We start from the raw sequence: 17432 nt of genomic DNA on the forward strand, positions 1-17432 counted from the left end.
AAAGCTGGTAACAATTGGTAGATTTATAGAGAGGGGGTTGAGTTATTTTGGGATTCAAGTAATCTATTTTTAAGGGTTTGATTGGTTGAGGGAGAGGGAGACTCGTCCTCATCATTCTCTTTTTTTAACTATTTCAAGTAATACACCACAACTAATTATCTAAAAATAAGGAGAAACCACTAAAAATAATAACAATATTTCATACTAAACTTAATCCTTTCCATAGATTAAAGCCATTCCTATCCGAAGAGAATTTACATTTTTTATACGTGTAGAAACTTAAAAAAGTCCCCAGTTTTTATGCATTTTTTATACCAGTTTTAAACGCATGGAACGTGAACATAATTATATATAAAATATAATATAACGTAAGTATTAAATTTATATAAAAATAAAAAAAAATTGTATGTATATTACTTAATATGTTACTTATCCCATCACTCCTACACTATTCTTCCAGTCTATCCCATCACTCTCTCAGCCTCTTCCATCACTTTCTCAGCTACTTGCATCACTTCCCACTGCCATCAGCCCACGATTCTGCTCAGCCTGTCTCCTCCCAGTTCCAGCCAGCCTCTGGTGCATCTCCCTCTGACCTTAGGGAGTTCCTTGCATGGTACCTGCAGCATGCCTTCTTCTCTTACTTGCTGGCTACACCCTCTCAAAGCCACTACTATAGCTACTCCTTTGGACCAAGCTTCTCATCAGCAGCCCTCTGGCTCTTAGCATCAAAGTCACTGAGATGGAAGAGAAAATGAGGCGCATGGAGGAGCAACTCTCTGAGCAACAGCACCGTTTCCAGGAACAACAAGAGTGCCAACGCCTGCTTGACTAGAAAAATGCTCAAAACGAGCAATTGGTTGAAGAGCTCCGCTCAGCCCCAGAAGAAACGATTCGCTCCACCCAGAGGACTCTACTCGGTTCACCTTTCATAGATATAATGATCGGCGCCAGCCGGATAATCTACCCGCTGACACCCTCGGTGTGCCTAAGATAACAATGCTTCCTTGAAGGAGCTGATGGCCCGAATTATTGCAAGAAGGGAACCTAAGCCATCAGGAGCTTTTATTCAATTAAGTCCGGTCGGAGACCTATATTCAATTAAGAGTTAAATTTTAAGTTGTTTTTATTAATGAATTATTGAATTATTTTTCCACTTGACCAAATAACACTAAACTCATCTCTAAAATACAATCACTCAAATATAAAAATTAAATTTTAAATTTCACTAGAATACAGGGACTTCTAACATATTCAAATCAATTTAATTGGTGGGAAAATAAATCTTCTCGATATATCAAAATATATCAACTTTCCTTGAAATGTAACTTTCTTTAGGAAGTTTACTTAAACTATAGGAATGTGATTCTTCTGAATATTAGATAGCGTTTGGTATGATGAAAATTAGTCACTTTCTTGAGAATTTAATAAGTTGGAAAGTGATTTCAATGTTAAGTATGTCAAATTTATTTATTTTTCTTGAAATCTAACTTTCCCTTCAGAGTTATTTTTTCATGAACACGGCAATAAGATTCCAATGATAAAAGGTGGGAAAATTACTTTCCCAATTAGGTTGAAAAGTTAGAAAAAATATATATTAAGATAAAATTCTCCTTATTTTATATTGGTTTAGGGTATTAATCTATTAATAAACATAAAAAAAAGTTATTGCCCTCTTCCTTTGTGCTGCTACTTGATTTTCTATATTATTTCAACGGATTTTTCACAAGTATTATATATACACAATATATATTTTTTAATTTATTCAAAAACAGTGACGGAACCAAAATGTTAACCTTGGGAAGGTCGACCTAAAATTAGACGTGCTACATAAAACTATTTTTTGTTTTTCCTATAACATATATTGTGTATGTTAATTATACTATAAAAAATTAGATAAAAATTTTGTTCCACATTATATATCAAAATATATGATTTCAACAACTTGCAAGTGGGGACAATGATAAGTGCTAAAAGTAACATATTTTAACATTATTCTTAATGCGTTTTTGGGTGATTATTCATTATTAATTGTGAATTTTATACTCCTAATCCTTTTAATTCATTTTTTATGTTTAATAGAGTGTTTAGGAGCAAAAGCAGAGAAAACTGGAAAATTGGAGCAAGCTATAGAAGCCACACGGGCTGACCCATTCCACACGGGCTACCACACGACCATGTGGTAGGTCGTGTCTGGTGCACGGATTGACACTCTGGACTGCAGAAAAACACAATTTTTAGGTTTTTCAAACATCCTAAGACGTATATATGACAAAAATAAAAAGATAAGAGTGAACCATCATAGAATATTCAAAAAAACAACTTGAAAAACACCATTGAAGTCTATTCTGAAGCATATTTCCATCAAGATTGAAGATTCCCAGTTGATTTCTTAGGAGACTATCATGAGTTTCTTTATTTCTTCCAGTTATTCTATATATTGGATGTTTTATTTTCAAGTATGAACTAATTTTCTAAATACCTAGGAGAGATGAACCCTATGATGGATTCTGCCGTTTGATTTTTATTTTACGTACTAAATACTTAGTTTCTTATTCTCAATTATATGTACTTAATTCTTAGTTTAATATTTCTAGACTATTAATCCATGTTTGATGTGCTTAAGTCAGAGGATGATTAGACCCTATTTAGGAGTAGGACTTGCATAATTGAGTGGAGTTGCATGCAATCCTAAAAATAGGACGATATAAATCTATAGGATTAGAGTCAAATCTAATAGGAGAAACCATAGTACAAGTTAATGCAATAATAGGGGTTTTAATTAGAAAGAAATTTCAATTAATCAACCTAGAGTCAGTTACTCTTACTCTTGAAAGAGATACTTGCATAATTTAGAGATTTCTACGGATCAAGATACTAAGTAAAGAAATTGTGCAATTTAGATTGATAGTGACATATGAAATCTAGGTGAATTCCTTCATGGGTATTGTTTCGCTTCTTGATTATTAATCAGTTATTTTCCTATTTTGTTCTTCGTCATGTTTGTTAGTAATTAATTTAGTTAATTTTAGTTTTTAATCAATCACTCGATTTATTCGGTTAAATAATAAAAATATAGCAATTACTAGTATTTTTAGTTTTCATGGGAACGATATATTTGCTCACCGTAGCTAGACTATTAATTGTTAGGTGCACTTACCTTAGTCAAATTTTTAGTTGGTTCATGACGCATCCGACAACTACAAGGAGAAGAGATGAGGAAAGTAGCGTGAGTGCTAAGAGTGGAGATGACTCTTTTCATATTCCAATTTTTGCTATCAAAATTTGACTTTTCAAAAAAGATTTTTCCTTTATTTTATTAAGAATAAATTTTTTAATGTTATTTTAATACCATAAAAATATTAGAGGGGTCTACTTCTATATTAGGGAGGGCTATAGTATGTATATAAAAGGAAAGCATAAAAAATCTTAGACCTAATGGAGCCATGCCCCCTTAGTCTCTTAGTGGCTCCGCCACTATTCAAAAACAAGTTTTACTTTTAAATTTTATATGTGCATTATTATATTTGAAATATATATATAAGATAAATTTGAAATGATTTTACATTTAATTAACATTATAAATAAAAAATTTAAAAAATCAATTAAATTTTTTATTAAATATTCAATCAAATTTTTGTGAAGAATAAAATTTATTATAAATATTAAGTTTATCGACTTGGGTATAGTTGTGCCCCAATTTGTTTTCACTTTGTTTTGTCTTTCCAGTCTTTTTTATTCATAATAAATATGCTTTTATTTTATTTAATAATGGTAATAAATATACTTTTCATTTATTTAATAATGGTAAAATCGTAAATTATCATTGCATTCCTAATTATTACATACTAAACCAAATGTGATAATGTAATTTTTCGGGATTTTAATCAATACCTTTCAATGTATAGTAAACATTGTAAAGTAACTTTTCCAGCAATCACATGTCATTAGAATCATAACATAGGAAAAGCACCAAGTGCTACCTTAATGGAAACATAACTTTCCAAAGTTAAAATTTATCTAAATTAAAATTGCCTTTTTTCTTTTTTATTTATTTTAATTACTATTATCAAATATCTTTTCACCACAAAATCATAAAATTATTTAATTTAAAATTTTAAAATATTATTGAATTTAAATTTTAGATTATATTCTAAATTAATAGATATAAATTATTTAAAATTTATTTTCAATTTAATCATATATTAATGAGATAAATATATTAATTTATTTTTATTTAAAATAAATAAATTAATATTATTAAAGAAATAAATTAAAGTACTTAAATATTAATAAATAATATTATTGAAAATGTTAAAATTAATTAAATTTGTATTTTATCTTTCAAAATTTACTATCACTTTTCCAATACATCGAACATTGTAATATTACATTAGAGATTCTATCGCACTCATATGTGTATGGAAACCACAAATATTTAATATAAATGTGTGTTTAAAAATAACATAAAATAAATAATAAAATGTATTACTCGAAACTAATTAATAACAATTACACATGAAATTTGTACAATATTAAAATTAAAAAATATATTTAATTGTTTATCATTTAGTTGATATCGAATTAACTTGTAGCACCAACTCAATCAAATACATCATTAATATAAGAAATCCAATCACAAGCATATGCATGTGGAAACCATGAATTTAAAATGCAGATATGTGTTTAAAAGTAACATGCAATAAACAATAAAACGTATGGTTCGAAACTAATTAATTATAATAACACATAGGGGCGAAGCCAAAAAATTATTTTAGGGGGCTGAAATTAAATTGTAACTTTTACGATAGTAAAAATATAATTTCACCATTTTAATAGCCTCTATTATTATAATTTTTAAAGGATTAAATCAAATTTTTATCATTTTTAAGGGGCCAAAGTGCAATTTTACCTTTACAAATTTAAAATTTTAAAAATTTCAAAGGGCTTAAATAGAAATTTTTCCATTTTAGGGGGCAGGCCCCTGCCAGCCCCCCTTTGCTTTGCCCGTGATAACACATGAAATTAACAACATAAATACATCATATTAACAATACTAAATGCACTACATTTATTTATCATGGCGTTATCATCAACAATTAATAATAGTAAAATTACACTTTAGTCCTTTAAAAATTATAAAAATTTAATTTAATTCTCTAAAAATTATAAAGATATAATATATTAAAATAATGAAATTACATTTTTACAATAGTTTAATTCCGATTCCTTCAAAAAGAATTTCGAACTTCGCCCCTATATTAATTCTTATAAGACCACGAAATCTTTTAGCAATAAAGAAACACCTAGAATGGTGTCTCTTTTAGAAGGAGGTTTAGTAATCAGAACGTTTTTCGACATGTTCAAGAATCACAAAAATTTAATGAGAAAAATAGATAAAGAATGAGTTAGAAGGATGTCATCAAAGTTGCTCCCTTGATTTCTTATTAAAACTTTGAATCTCAAAGAAGATGTTGAAAATTGGCCAACCATGCTGCTGTGATATTTTTGGTTGAAGTGTATGTAGCTTGTAAACATGCTGCAGCACGTATGCTTGTTATAACAGCAAGGTTTTCTCTTTAGTTTCATTGTAATCAAACTAGTTGAAAATGAACAAGTTGATGACATTAGGTGTTGAATGACTAGTTTAGGTGGCTTGTTTATGTGTACAAGCAATGTTTATCAAATTACTAGGCTACTTAGTGGTAATAGGTAGTATTTGGTGATGTATTTGACTATAAATGTATTGTTTTTCTTATTGAATGAGTGAGCAAAAAATGAGCTAAAAGTCGTAAGCTCCCTTGTTGCACATTTGTGAGCAAATAAAAATATTTCTTGTATCTTGTTGCCTTGTCTTCTGTCATGTGTTCCTTCCTCTACTTCTACAAAAACCCCAACAATTGGTATCAGAGCTTTTATGATCTTTGAAGGGTTGTTTTCTTTGAGATCACTTGTAGCTCAACAAATGGTATGTTTTTGTATTAATTTTTTTGCTTTCACTGTTTGTCAAAAAGAAAGAAGCTGCCAAAGCATGTCATTTAAGACTGCTTGTAGAGAAGATAGCAACAGCTCAACCCTGTGAGACTCTCAAACAAGCTTGGATAAGTTGAGGGAGGAGTTTCAAGGAAAGTATGCGAGTTGCCCAAAGTGCAAGTAGTGTGAGCCCTATATAGTTTCAAGCCTGTTGAAGACAGTAAGCAAAGTTACAAGCCTGTTGAATACAGGGACTTCTAACATACTCAAATCAATTTAATTGGTGGGAAAATAAATCATGCACTCGATATATCAAAATCTATCAACTTTCCTTGAAATGTAACATTTTTTAGGAACTTACTTTACTTAAACTATTGGAATGTGATTCTTTTGAATATTAGATAGCGTTTGGTATGATGAAAATTAGTCACTTTCTTGAGAATTTAATAAGTTGGAAAGTGATTTCAATGTTAGGTATGTCAAATTTATTTATTTTTCTTGGAATTTAACTTTCCCTTCTGAGTTATTTTTCCATGAACATGGCAATAAGATTCCAATGATAAAAGGTTGGTGTTAGGGATCGACCCGATTAAGCAACAAGTAACAAAAATAGCGGAATAAATTGAGAAATTGAACACACAAATTTAACATGGAAAAATCCCTCCAAAGAGGATAAAAAACAACGGGCAAAGATAATTTTAGTATAATGGCAAAAGAATGAAGAGTGCAAAATATGGAGATAAAACTTAACGCCAAAAACCCGAAAAACAAAGAACCCTCAAAACATAAACACAAAATTCTCTAAATGTGTTATGAGTTCTAATCTAATGGGTGTTTTTTCTAAGGTTATAAAAGAGCCTATTTATAGGCTAAATTCATATGTCAAATAATAATAAAATAATCTAAACTAATCAGTGTTTGACTGAAATAAATAAACAGAGTTTAACTAAAAGATTATTTTTCAAATTTGACTAAAAATAGGAGTCATACTTAACAGTTGGAAAATTACTTTCCCAATTAGGTTGAAAAGTTAGAAAATATATATATATATATATTAAGATAAAATTATCCTTATTTTATATTGGTTTAGGGTATTAATCTATTAATAAACATAAAAAAAAAGTTATTGCCTTCTTCCTTTGTGCTGCTAGATTTTCTATATTATTTCAACAGATTTTTCACAAATATTATATATACACAATATATATTTTTTTTAATTTATTCAAAAACAATGGCGGAACCAAAATGTTAACCTTGGGAGGGTCGACCTAAAACTAGACGTGCTACATAAAACTGTTTTTTTTCCTATAACATATATTGTGTATGTTAATTATACTATAAAATATTAGATAAAAATTTTGTTCCACATTATATATCCAAATATATGATTTCAACAACTTGCAAGTGGGGACAATGATAAGTACTAAAAGTAACATATTTTAACGTTATTCTTAATGCATTTTTGGGTGATTATTTGTTATTAATTGTGAATTTTATACTCCTAATCCTTTTCATTCATGTTTTTATGCTTAATAGAGTGTTTAGGAGCAAAAGGAGCGAAAACCAGAAAATCGAAGCAAGCTATAGGAGCCATATAGGTTGACCCATTCCACACAGGCTACCACACGGCCATGTGGTAGGCCGTGTCGATTGCGCAGATTGACACTCTGAACTGCAAAAAAAAACACAATTTTTAGGTTTTTCGGACATCCTAAGACGTATATATGACAAAAATAAAAAGATAGGAGTGAACCGTCATAGAATATTCAAGAAAACAACTTGAAAAACACCATTGAAGTCTATTCTGAAACATATTTCCATCAAGATTGAAGATTCCCAGTTGATTTCTTAGGAGACTATCATGAGTTTCTTTATTTCTTTCAGTTATTCTATATATTGGATGTTTTTATTTTCAATTATGAACTAATTTTCTAAATACCTAGGAGAGATGAACCCTATGATAGATTCTGTCGTCTGATTTTTATTTTACGCAATAAATACTTAGTTTCTTATTCTCAATTATATGTACTTAATTCTTAGTTTAATATTTCTAAACTATTAATCCATGTTTGATATGTGCTTAAGTCAGAGGATGATTAGACTCTGTTTAGGAGTGAAACTTGCATAATTGAGTGGAGTTGAATGCAATCCTAAAAATAGGACGATATAAATCTATAGGATTAGAGTCAAATCTAATAGGAGAATCCATAGTACAAGTTAATGCGATAATAGGGGTTTTAATTAGAAAGAAATTTCAATTAATCAACCTAGAGTCAGTTGCTCCTACTCTTGAAAGAGATACTTGCATAATTTAGAGATTTCTACAGGTCAAGATACTAAGTAAAGAAATTGTGCAATTTAGATTGATAGTGACATATGAAATCTAGGTGAATTCTTTCATGGGTATTGTTTCGCTTCTTGATTATTAATCAATTATTTTCCTGTTTTGTTCTTCGTCATGTTTGTTAGTAATAAATTTAGTTAATTTTAGTTTTTAATCAATCACTTGATTTATTCGGTTAAATAATGAAAATATAGTAATTACTAGTATTTTTAGTTTTCATTGGAACGATATCTTTACTCACCCTAACTGTACTATTAATTGTTAGGTGCACTTACCTTAGTCAAATTTTTAGTTGGTTACTTTAGTCAAATTTTTAGTTGGTTCACAACGCATTAGCAAGTACAAGGAGAAGAGATGAGGAAAGTAGTGTGAGTGCTAAGAGTGGAGATGACTCTTTTCATATTCCAATTTTTGCTCTCAAAATTTGACTTTTCAAAAAAAGATTTTTCCTTTATTTTTATTAAGAACAATTTTTTAATGTTATTTTTAATACCATAAAAATATTAGAGGGGTCTACTTCTATATTTGGGAGGGTTATAGTATGTCTATAAAAGGAAAAATTAAAAAATCTTAGACCTAAGGGGAGCCATGGCCACCTTAGTCTCTTAGTGGCTCCGCCACTGTTCAAAAATAAGTTTTACTTTTAAATTTTATATGTGCATTATTATATTTGAAAAATATACGTAAGATAAATTTGAAATGATTTTACTTTTAATTAACATTATAAATAACAAATTTTAAAAAAACCAATTAAATTTTTTATTAAATATTCAATCAAATTTTTATGAAGAATAAAATTTATTATAAAAATTAAGTCTATTGACTTGGGTATGGTTGTGCCCCAATTTGTTTTCACTTTGTTTTGTCTTTCCAATCTTTTTTATTCATAATAAATATGCTTTTCTTTTATTTAATAAGGGTAAAATCGTAAATTATCATTGCATTCCTAATAAGTACATATTAAACCAAATGTGATAATGTAATTTTTCGGGATTTTAATTAACACCTTTCAATGTATACCAAACATTGTAAAGTAACTTTTCCAGCAATCACATGTCATTAGAATCATACATAGGAAAAACACCAAGTGCTACCTTAATGGAAAAATAACTTTCCAAAGTTAAAATTTATCTAAATTAAAATTTCCTTTTTCTTATTTATTTATTTTAATTACTATTATCAAATATCTTTTCACCACAAAATCATAAAATTATTTAATTTAAAATTTTAAAATATTATTGAATTTAAATTTTAGATTATATTCTAAATTAATAGATATAAATTATTTAAAATTTATTTTCAATTTAATCATATATTAATGAGATAAATATATTAATTTATTTTTATTTAAAATAAATAAATTAATATTATTAAAGAAATAAATTAAAGTACTTAAATGTTAATAAATAATATTATTGAAAATGTTAAAATTAATTAAATTTGTATTTTATCTTTCAAAATTTACTATCACTTTTCCAATACATCGAACATTGTAATATTACATTAGAGATTCTATCGCACTCATATGTGTATGGAAACCACAAATATTTAATATAAATGTGTGTTTAAAAATAACATAAAATAAATAATAAAATGTATTACTCGAAACTAATTAATAACAATTACACATGAAATTTGTACAATATTAAAATTAAAAAATATATTTAATTGTTTATCATTTAGTTGATATCAATTTTGAGTTTATATCAAATTAACTTGTAGCACAAACTCAATCAAATACATCATTAATACTAGAAATCCGATCACAAGTATATGCATGTAGAAACCATGAATTTAAAATGCAGATATGTGTTTAAAAGTAACATACAATAAACAATAAAACATATGGTTCGAAACTAATTAATTATAATAACACATAGGGGCGAAGCCAAAAAAATATTTTAGGGGAACTGAAATTAAATTGTAACTTTTACAATAGTAAAAATATAATTTCACCATTTTAATAGCCTCTATTATTATAATTTTTAAAGGATTAAATCAAATTTTTATCATTTTTAAGGGGCCAAAGTATAATTTTATCTTTACAAATTTAAAAATTTCAAAGGGCTTAAATAGAAATTTTTCCATTTTAGGGGGGCCGGGCCCCTACCAGCCCCCCTTGGCTTCGCCCCTGATAACACATGAAATTAACAACATAAATACATCATATTAACAATACTAAATGCACTACATTTATTTATCATGGCGTTATCATCAATTGTGAGTTAGTGTCAAGTTGACTTGTGATACCAACTCAATTAACGACATTATTAATATATACAATTAATGGAGATAATAAATTGTGCACATTAAAATAAAAATGTATATAATATATTAAAAAATGAAGCTTTGGTTAAATGGTAAATTTAAGGATTTTTTTAATCCAATTGATGTAGGTTTAAATCCCAATATATGTATATTTTTATTGATTTTTGTTAAAATAATATTAAATAATATAATTTATTTTAATTACAAAAAGATATTTTCATAATTTTCCTATCGAATTGGTGACATGGTTGAGGGTGACACCAATTCAGTAAAATACTTAAATAATTGCATAGATTCTTAGTAATCTTATTCTTAACAATCACATTCTATTAAAAATTTATCATGGAAATGTACCAAACACTACCTAATTAAACTAAAATGTTAAAAGAAAATAAAAAAAATAATTAAATTGATGAAAAGGGAAATTAAAAAATATGTAGGTATTAATTGTGCAATTAAACTAAAATGTTATAAATTTACAGCAGTAGTAATAAAGTAAAATTTAGTGTGATATTTTGAACGTGGGTTGCTGTGGAGTGGAGTGGAGTTAAAACGTGGATTATAAGAAAAACACTAAAATCAATGTGAGAACTTGAGACTTAAAAGGAGTTCTTTTTATCTCAATACCGAGAAACTGTTTTCCCTGTTTTTGTTCACCCATCGATCCTTGCAATGGCCAATACCAACCTCCCTCGAAGAATAATTAAGGTTCCTTTTTCTATCTCCCTCCTCTCCTTTTCTGGGTTTCTACACTTTGCTTTCATAGCTTTATTGTTTACGCTTTTAATGAATCAAAAGCTTCAGGTAATTAATTTAAGAGCGTCTTCTTACATTGAAGAAAGCTTTGCTTTTCTTGTTAATTTTCCATGCTTTAATTCTGGTCTCCTTTACCTTTGATCGAAACAGGAAACTCAGCGTCTCCTCAGTGAACCAGGTAAGTCATTAGCTTTCCTTTTTTTTTTTTTAGAAATTCTTGTTAAATTTTGTGTTTTTAGTAGTTTCAATGTTAAGAGAAACAAAGTTAACTTTCTGGGTTTCTTTTTTTTTAAGAAATTACTTTTTCCTGTTGCCTAAAAGTGTTTTTTTTTTTGCCCCGCAGCACCTGGAATTAGTGCTTCACCATCAGAGGATAACATGCGATATTTCAATGTGATGATCCTTGGTCCCACACAGTCTCCATATGAAGGTAGTTTATTTTTTTCATCTAATGGTTTAGAAATGTATAATTTGTGTTGATTGTTCAATGTTTATGGCTGATTTACGTCATTAAGAGTGACACCATCCCCAATGGTCAGTCATTAAAATGACCACAATTCGTTTTAAGTAGTATTATTGTTCAGAAAATTGGTTTATGCAGCGTTTATTTTATTTCATTTTCTTTTATCCCTTTGGTTTTCTAACCTTTGTAAGCAAAAATGGACCCTTGTTTTCAATCTTAAAATGTAGGTTCAATTAGCATGCTTTTTCAGTCTTATCCAGTGCTTAGTCTGGTTTTGGGAAGTTCTTTTTGGCAATATCTCATTTTGTAATTAAAGAATATCATTCATTTTATTGTTTGGAATATTTCGTTTAGGAGGCGTTTTCAAGTTGGAACTATTTTTGCCTGAAGAATATCCCATGACTGCTCCCAAGGTACTCAATTCTCCTGCATCGCTTCTTAATATTTAGCATGACCTTGTTTTCGTATCCACTTTTGTATACTGGATTGTCTTTCCTTTGATATCCGATATTACTCGTCTTCATGACCTCGTCTAGAAAAGTTTTTATAGGGTTTTGATATGATTTAGGGATGTTGTAGTTTGCTTTTAGAGAAATGTTTTTAATTTGTTGGGGTGTTTTTTCTGGCATGTTTTTACTATTACCGCATCTAGTTTCCATCACTCTATGTTGTCTTCTTAGTGATTGTGAAATATAGTTACCTTTGGTTTGTTAAAATGTTAATCAGTGTAGCAAAACACCAAAACCTGAAGTATATTATATATTAATACTCACTACACTTGAAATGCTGCAGAATGCTCTATAATTTGTTGTTGGCTTGTAATTTCAGGCTCAGCGGAATTGAATTGTCCTTTTTTAGTATGGCCGAATTAAACACCAAATATGCATTAATCTCCTTTCGTTTTATCAGCTTATAATTTTTGCTTTGATGTCATTTAAAGGAAAATGTTGATCTGCATTCAAACTTTGTGTTATATGCACTGCTTTCCTGAAGTCCTTGTTGTGACATGATCGATGCCTTAGCGTCTACTAACTAGGTAGCCAACTCATTTCTTTGACCCTTGAAAGTTTTACTTTCACCCGGGAAGAACATTTTTCTTTCTAGTGATGCCTTTGCATGTGATTAGCCGTGCGGAACCAAACGTGCTAGGTGGTAAGGATCTAATTTGTGCTTACTTTCCTAGTTGAGCTCTGCATGACTAATATGATGCCATTTGAGACTTTGTTGTCTTCCTGTTATCGGTACTTGATTGTCCGGTTTCATAAGATTGGCCTTCTTTGTCTCATTTCTGGTCACTGGACTTCATCGTTTAATTCTCTTGCACTAGCGGTTCATGAATGTGGTATATTCATAGAATTTTAACCGACAGTAGATGGCATTTCAGCATCAAGTTCACCTCTTTTCTCAGAAATTTTCTGTCATTCATTTCCTTTCTGATATATTTTCTATTTTTAACCACCTAAAAAAATTTGGTATAACAGGTTCGGTTTCTTACAAAGATATATCATCCGAACATTGATAAGGTTTGGTCTACTCGTTCCTTCTATTGTCCTTATTTTATGGTGTGAAAGATGTATTTTCTTGGCTCTGAAGATTGAGCTTTCTTTCAGCTTGGAAGAATATGCCTTGATATTCTCAAAGACAAATGGAGTCCTGCTCTCCAAATCCGAACTGTACTTTTGAGGTATTACAAGTTTCTGAGAAATGAGAGTATAGGTTTTTCATATAGGGTGAGAATATCATGGCTCGATGAAAACGATTTAAAACATTTTTTATATTGGCAGAAGATTTTCTAGTACGTATGGTTGAATATTTCTTTTCTTTTCCACCACTGCCTACTTTTGGCTTAGATTAATACCGAGATTATCATCCATATTCCAGCATTCAAGCACTCTTGAGTGCTCCAAATCCCGATGATCCACTCTCCGAGAACATTGCTAAACACTGGAAAACGAATGAGGCTGAAGCTGTCGAGACAGGTAAGAAAAATCTCTACTTACAGTGTTAAGGTCATTGGGATTGGTCAACACACTACTACAAATCAAAGGAAGATATGCTGCCATTCTTATAATTAACTGTTCTTGATTTCCGTTTTGCAGCTAAGGAATGGACCCGTCTATACGCAAGCGGTGCATGACATACGAGTGGCGGAAACATTTGCCTTGTCAAAAATAACATTTTGTGCAATGTAAGCGATTGAATGTCAATTCTGTAAGGATATTTGGAAGGTTTAAACGTTAGGGAAAGTTTGATATTGGCAAAGCTTCCCAGTTGCTGTCTGTTAAATGTTTAATCGTTTCCCCGTTGGAAGCTGTCTGAACTTGTATGATAATATCAACATTGTTCTTCCAAAACTCTCAAAATGCTGAACTAAGGGATTATTCTTTAATATATCCATTTCAGATTTTTATTACTGGTCGGATTAACGATGATGCATTGTTTTTGTGGTTTGGTCATCAATTGAAAACAGAGAAAAGGTGAAATGATATGATGGAATAATATGAATATGTTAGTGTTTGGACTGGAATAACACAATTGAGGGACTAAAATGAAAACTGATTAAAAATGAAATTATTGCATGTGCTTTTCCTCAAGTTTGAGTTTTGAAGAGTAAAAGTATCACGGAGGCACATATATTCAGAGTTGGATTAACTTAAAAAATAGGTAAATTAGTTTTTATTTAGTAGATAAATAGTAAACTGGTCTTCCTAATAAAATTTATTTATTTCTATTATTAAAAATTAGTTCTTGTATATTAAAAGATCAATTTGCACTTTAATCTAAGTGTAGGAACTAATTTATTTATTTTTTGAGTAAAATGCAATTTGACTTTTAGTATAAAAGTTTTCAACAATATAAAAAAAAAAGTATTTGCTAATTGAGGATATAAAGAATCAAATATTATTTTGATAAAATCTATAAACGTAAAGAATCATTACAACCTTAAATATCATAATATTTTAACTAAAGTGAGGTTTAGGTTTTATAAATTTATATCATCTAATTTAATATTTTCTTAAACTCCATGCAAATTTTATATAAATTATCTCCAATATTTTTTTTATTTTGAATGTAATACTATCTCTCATATTTGAATATTAAATATAATTTTCAAAAGCCCAATTTTGCATCTATTAGTACGTAAACCAATATATAAACATACAAAACTTCGGTCCATTGTTTAAACTTTAGGGTAAATTACAAAAAAAAAAATCACTTTTGTTTGAAATGTTATGTTTTAGTCGCTTACGTTATCGTTTTGTTATGAAGTCCATTACCTCACTAACGACAATCCTACATGGCAGTCCAAATGGATTTTAAATGTCAACTTAAATGTCTAGTTGGACTGAAAATAGATTTTTATTTTTTTATGAAAATATTATACAAAATTTTGCCCAAAATTTAACAAGAAGAAAAATCCTAATCAAGGATTGCTTGCAACTTCTTCTTCTTCTATTTCTTCTCTGTCATTATGCTCTTCTCTTTTATTTCTTATGGTAATTTTCCAAAACCCAGTTATTGCTTCTTTTTAAACAGGAGAAAATTGAGTTTTAGGGAAAAATTTTATATTTTATTGTCATAAAAAAATTAAAAATCTATTTTCATCCCTGGACATCCAAGTTGGCATTTAAAACTTATTTGGACTGCCACATAGGACTGTTATTAGGGAGGTAACAGAGCTTAACGGCAGAGTGACCACTTCGTAAGAAAATGATAACGTAAGTAACTAAAACGTAATATTTCAAATATAAATGACTAAACTATAATCTAAGACAAACAAAAGTGACTATTTTTATAGTTTACCTTAAGCTTTAACCGTCGGTGTATGCAACATGAATTTTTTCAACTTTATATGCACTTTTAAATCCGGTAATTTTTATCATAGTACAAAAATAAGATTTTAATAAACATGAAGGAATTGGGAAATAAATTATGAAACTTATACAAAATTATACCAAAACAGAAAATTATGAATGATATTAACCTTTTGAATTTTTTTATACTACTTAAAATCATTTATAATTCCACCCCACCTTTTAAATAGGAGAACAAAGGCACTTGAGTACGTCCGAATTCACGTTCTCCTGCATTAGCAATAATACCAATGTCAATTGAGCTAACACTTAATCAACATTTAATATAGGTTAAAATATGTTCAAGTCTCTTAACTTTTCATACATTTGGAATTTAGTACTCTTACTTTTTGAACTTAAAAATGTAAGTCAAATTGTCAAAACTATTATTTTTTGTGTTAAACTCAGATTCGTTAAACATTTTTTCAGTTACATAAATACCAAATGAGGTTTTTTTTTTGGCTTATATGCCCAAAAAACCCTTAAGAAATTGAAAAAAGAAAAAATCAATTAAGACCCTGTATTAAATTCACACCCAATTGAGCCCTTGTCGTTAACCAAAGTAATCAAATTAAGCCCTTCCATTAACAAAATTCATATATAGTTGATCACACTGACTATTAATATAAATTAATGGACTAATAAGATGGTGACACATGTCAATTTTTCGGTGTAATCTAATATTTTCTCATAAAAATCATAAAAATTATTAAAAAAATAAAAAAATATTATTGAAAGTATTAAAATTTAAAAATACTAAAATTGATATAAACTTATAAAAATTATAATAAAATAATAAAATTAATAAAATTAATAAACCATATTTAAAAATCTTAAAAACTTATCAAAATCATAAAAAAAAATCATAAAAACTTATAAAAATTATAAAAAAAATTTACTTGAAATAGAGGTTAAAAATTTGAAAACCCTGGGTCTGGACGGTTGAAGTTGATGATGATTATATCTCCTTCCACCAAATTGTTAATGTTTAATCAATTATATTTTAATTAAGTAAATCTTTAAATTATTAAAACTAATCCACACACAAATGACCGTCCACCATCTCATGATTAGGTGTGTTTTAATTGTTGTTTTTTATTTTTGGTTAATTGTAATTTAAGTTCCCAAGTCATTTATTAATTAAGAATCTATAGTGAATAGATTTTATAATTTAGTCCTTGAGTCCTAATTAATCACAATTTTAGTTAAATTTATTATTCAAATTGCAATTCATCCTTATTTAATATTTACAGTCTTAATTCATGAAAACGAGGTCCCAAAAGCACAATTTCTGATACCACTAAAATCAGGTCGTTACATAATTAGAGCTCAAATGATTTATAAATAAGTTCCAACTTTTCGCCTATATTAATTATAAATTCATTTAGTCACGAAGTCATTCTACTATAGTATTGTGACTGAGTTCTCCATAATTACAGATCATTACGAAAGCTACTCAATCAGTGCTCGTCTAATAACCTTGTCATAAGTGTGTTACTCTCATAAGATATCTTTAATTTTTTTGGGATAAATTCGTTATCCTAATATGATCCTATTTTATCTCATAGTAATTATTACATCTTCCTTCACGAAAAGTCAATTACTATCAAATAGTAATTAATTAAGTAATTTATCACAAAGACAAAAGACATGTGGCCACGTTAACTTTTCATCTATCATGTAATGTCAATGAGAAGATATCATTTACCCATTAGCTGAGCTATAAATTTTGCTATTGTGAATGATGCTACATACTACATAAGTCATATACCTA

At 28.6% G+C, this 17432-nt stretch overlaps 1 protein-coding gene across 4 annotated transcripts; it reads left to right on the top strand.

Annotated features, from left to right (window-relative positions):
* The first annotated feature begins 11089 nt into the window (after positions 1-11089).
* On the top strand, positions 11090-14217 carry LOC107941620 (ubiquitin-conjugating enzyme E2 36). Of its 4 annotated transcripts, none has more exons than XM_016875189.2 (8): positions 11090-11293; positions 11492-11519; positions 11685-11771; positions 12159-12217; positions 13286-13327; positions 13415-13488; positions 13686-13783; positions 13904-14217. In XM_016875189.2, the coding sequence occupies exons 1-8, from the start codon at positions 11258-11260 to the stop codon at positions 13939-13941; spliced, it is 462 nt and encodes a 153-aa protein (XP_016730678.1). In that variant the 5' UTR covers positions 11090-11257; the 3' UTR covers positions 13942-14217. The 4 variants fall into 4 exon arrangements, 3 of the variants coding, with proteins under 3 accessions (XP_016730678.1, XP_040948151.1, XP_016730677.1); XR_001695673.2 differs by having other exon boundaries at positions 11153-11389; positions 13655-13783; positions 13904-13976; XM_016875188.2 differs by having other exon boundaries at positions 11172-11389.
* Positions 14218-17432: the final 3215 nt, after the last annotated feature.

This window comes from Gossypium hirsutum, chromosome D05, assembly GCF_007990345.1.
Source record: "Gossypium hirsutum isolate 1008001.06 chromosome D05, Gossypium_hirsutum_v2.1, whole genome shotgun sequence".
Taxonomy (NCBI): domain Eukaryota; kingdom Viridiplantae; phylum Streptophyta; class Magnoliopsida; order Malvales; family Malvaceae; genus Gossypium; species Gossypium hirsutum.

Bases quoted from the DNA above. Each gene is read 5' to 3' on its own strand.
- LOC107941620 (XM_016875188.2), top strand. From the start codon at position 11,258: ATGGCCAATACCAACCTCCCTCGAAGAATAATTAAGGTTCCTTTTTCT. The intron at 11,772-12,158 runs GTAGTTTATTTT...TATTTCGTTTAG, and splicing joins CACACAGTCTCCATATGAAG to GAGGCGTTTTCAAGTTGGAA. The intron at 12,218-13,285 runs GTACTCAATTCT...TTGGTATAACAG, and splicing joins ATCCCATGACTGCTCCCAAG to GTTCGGTTTCTTACAAAGAT.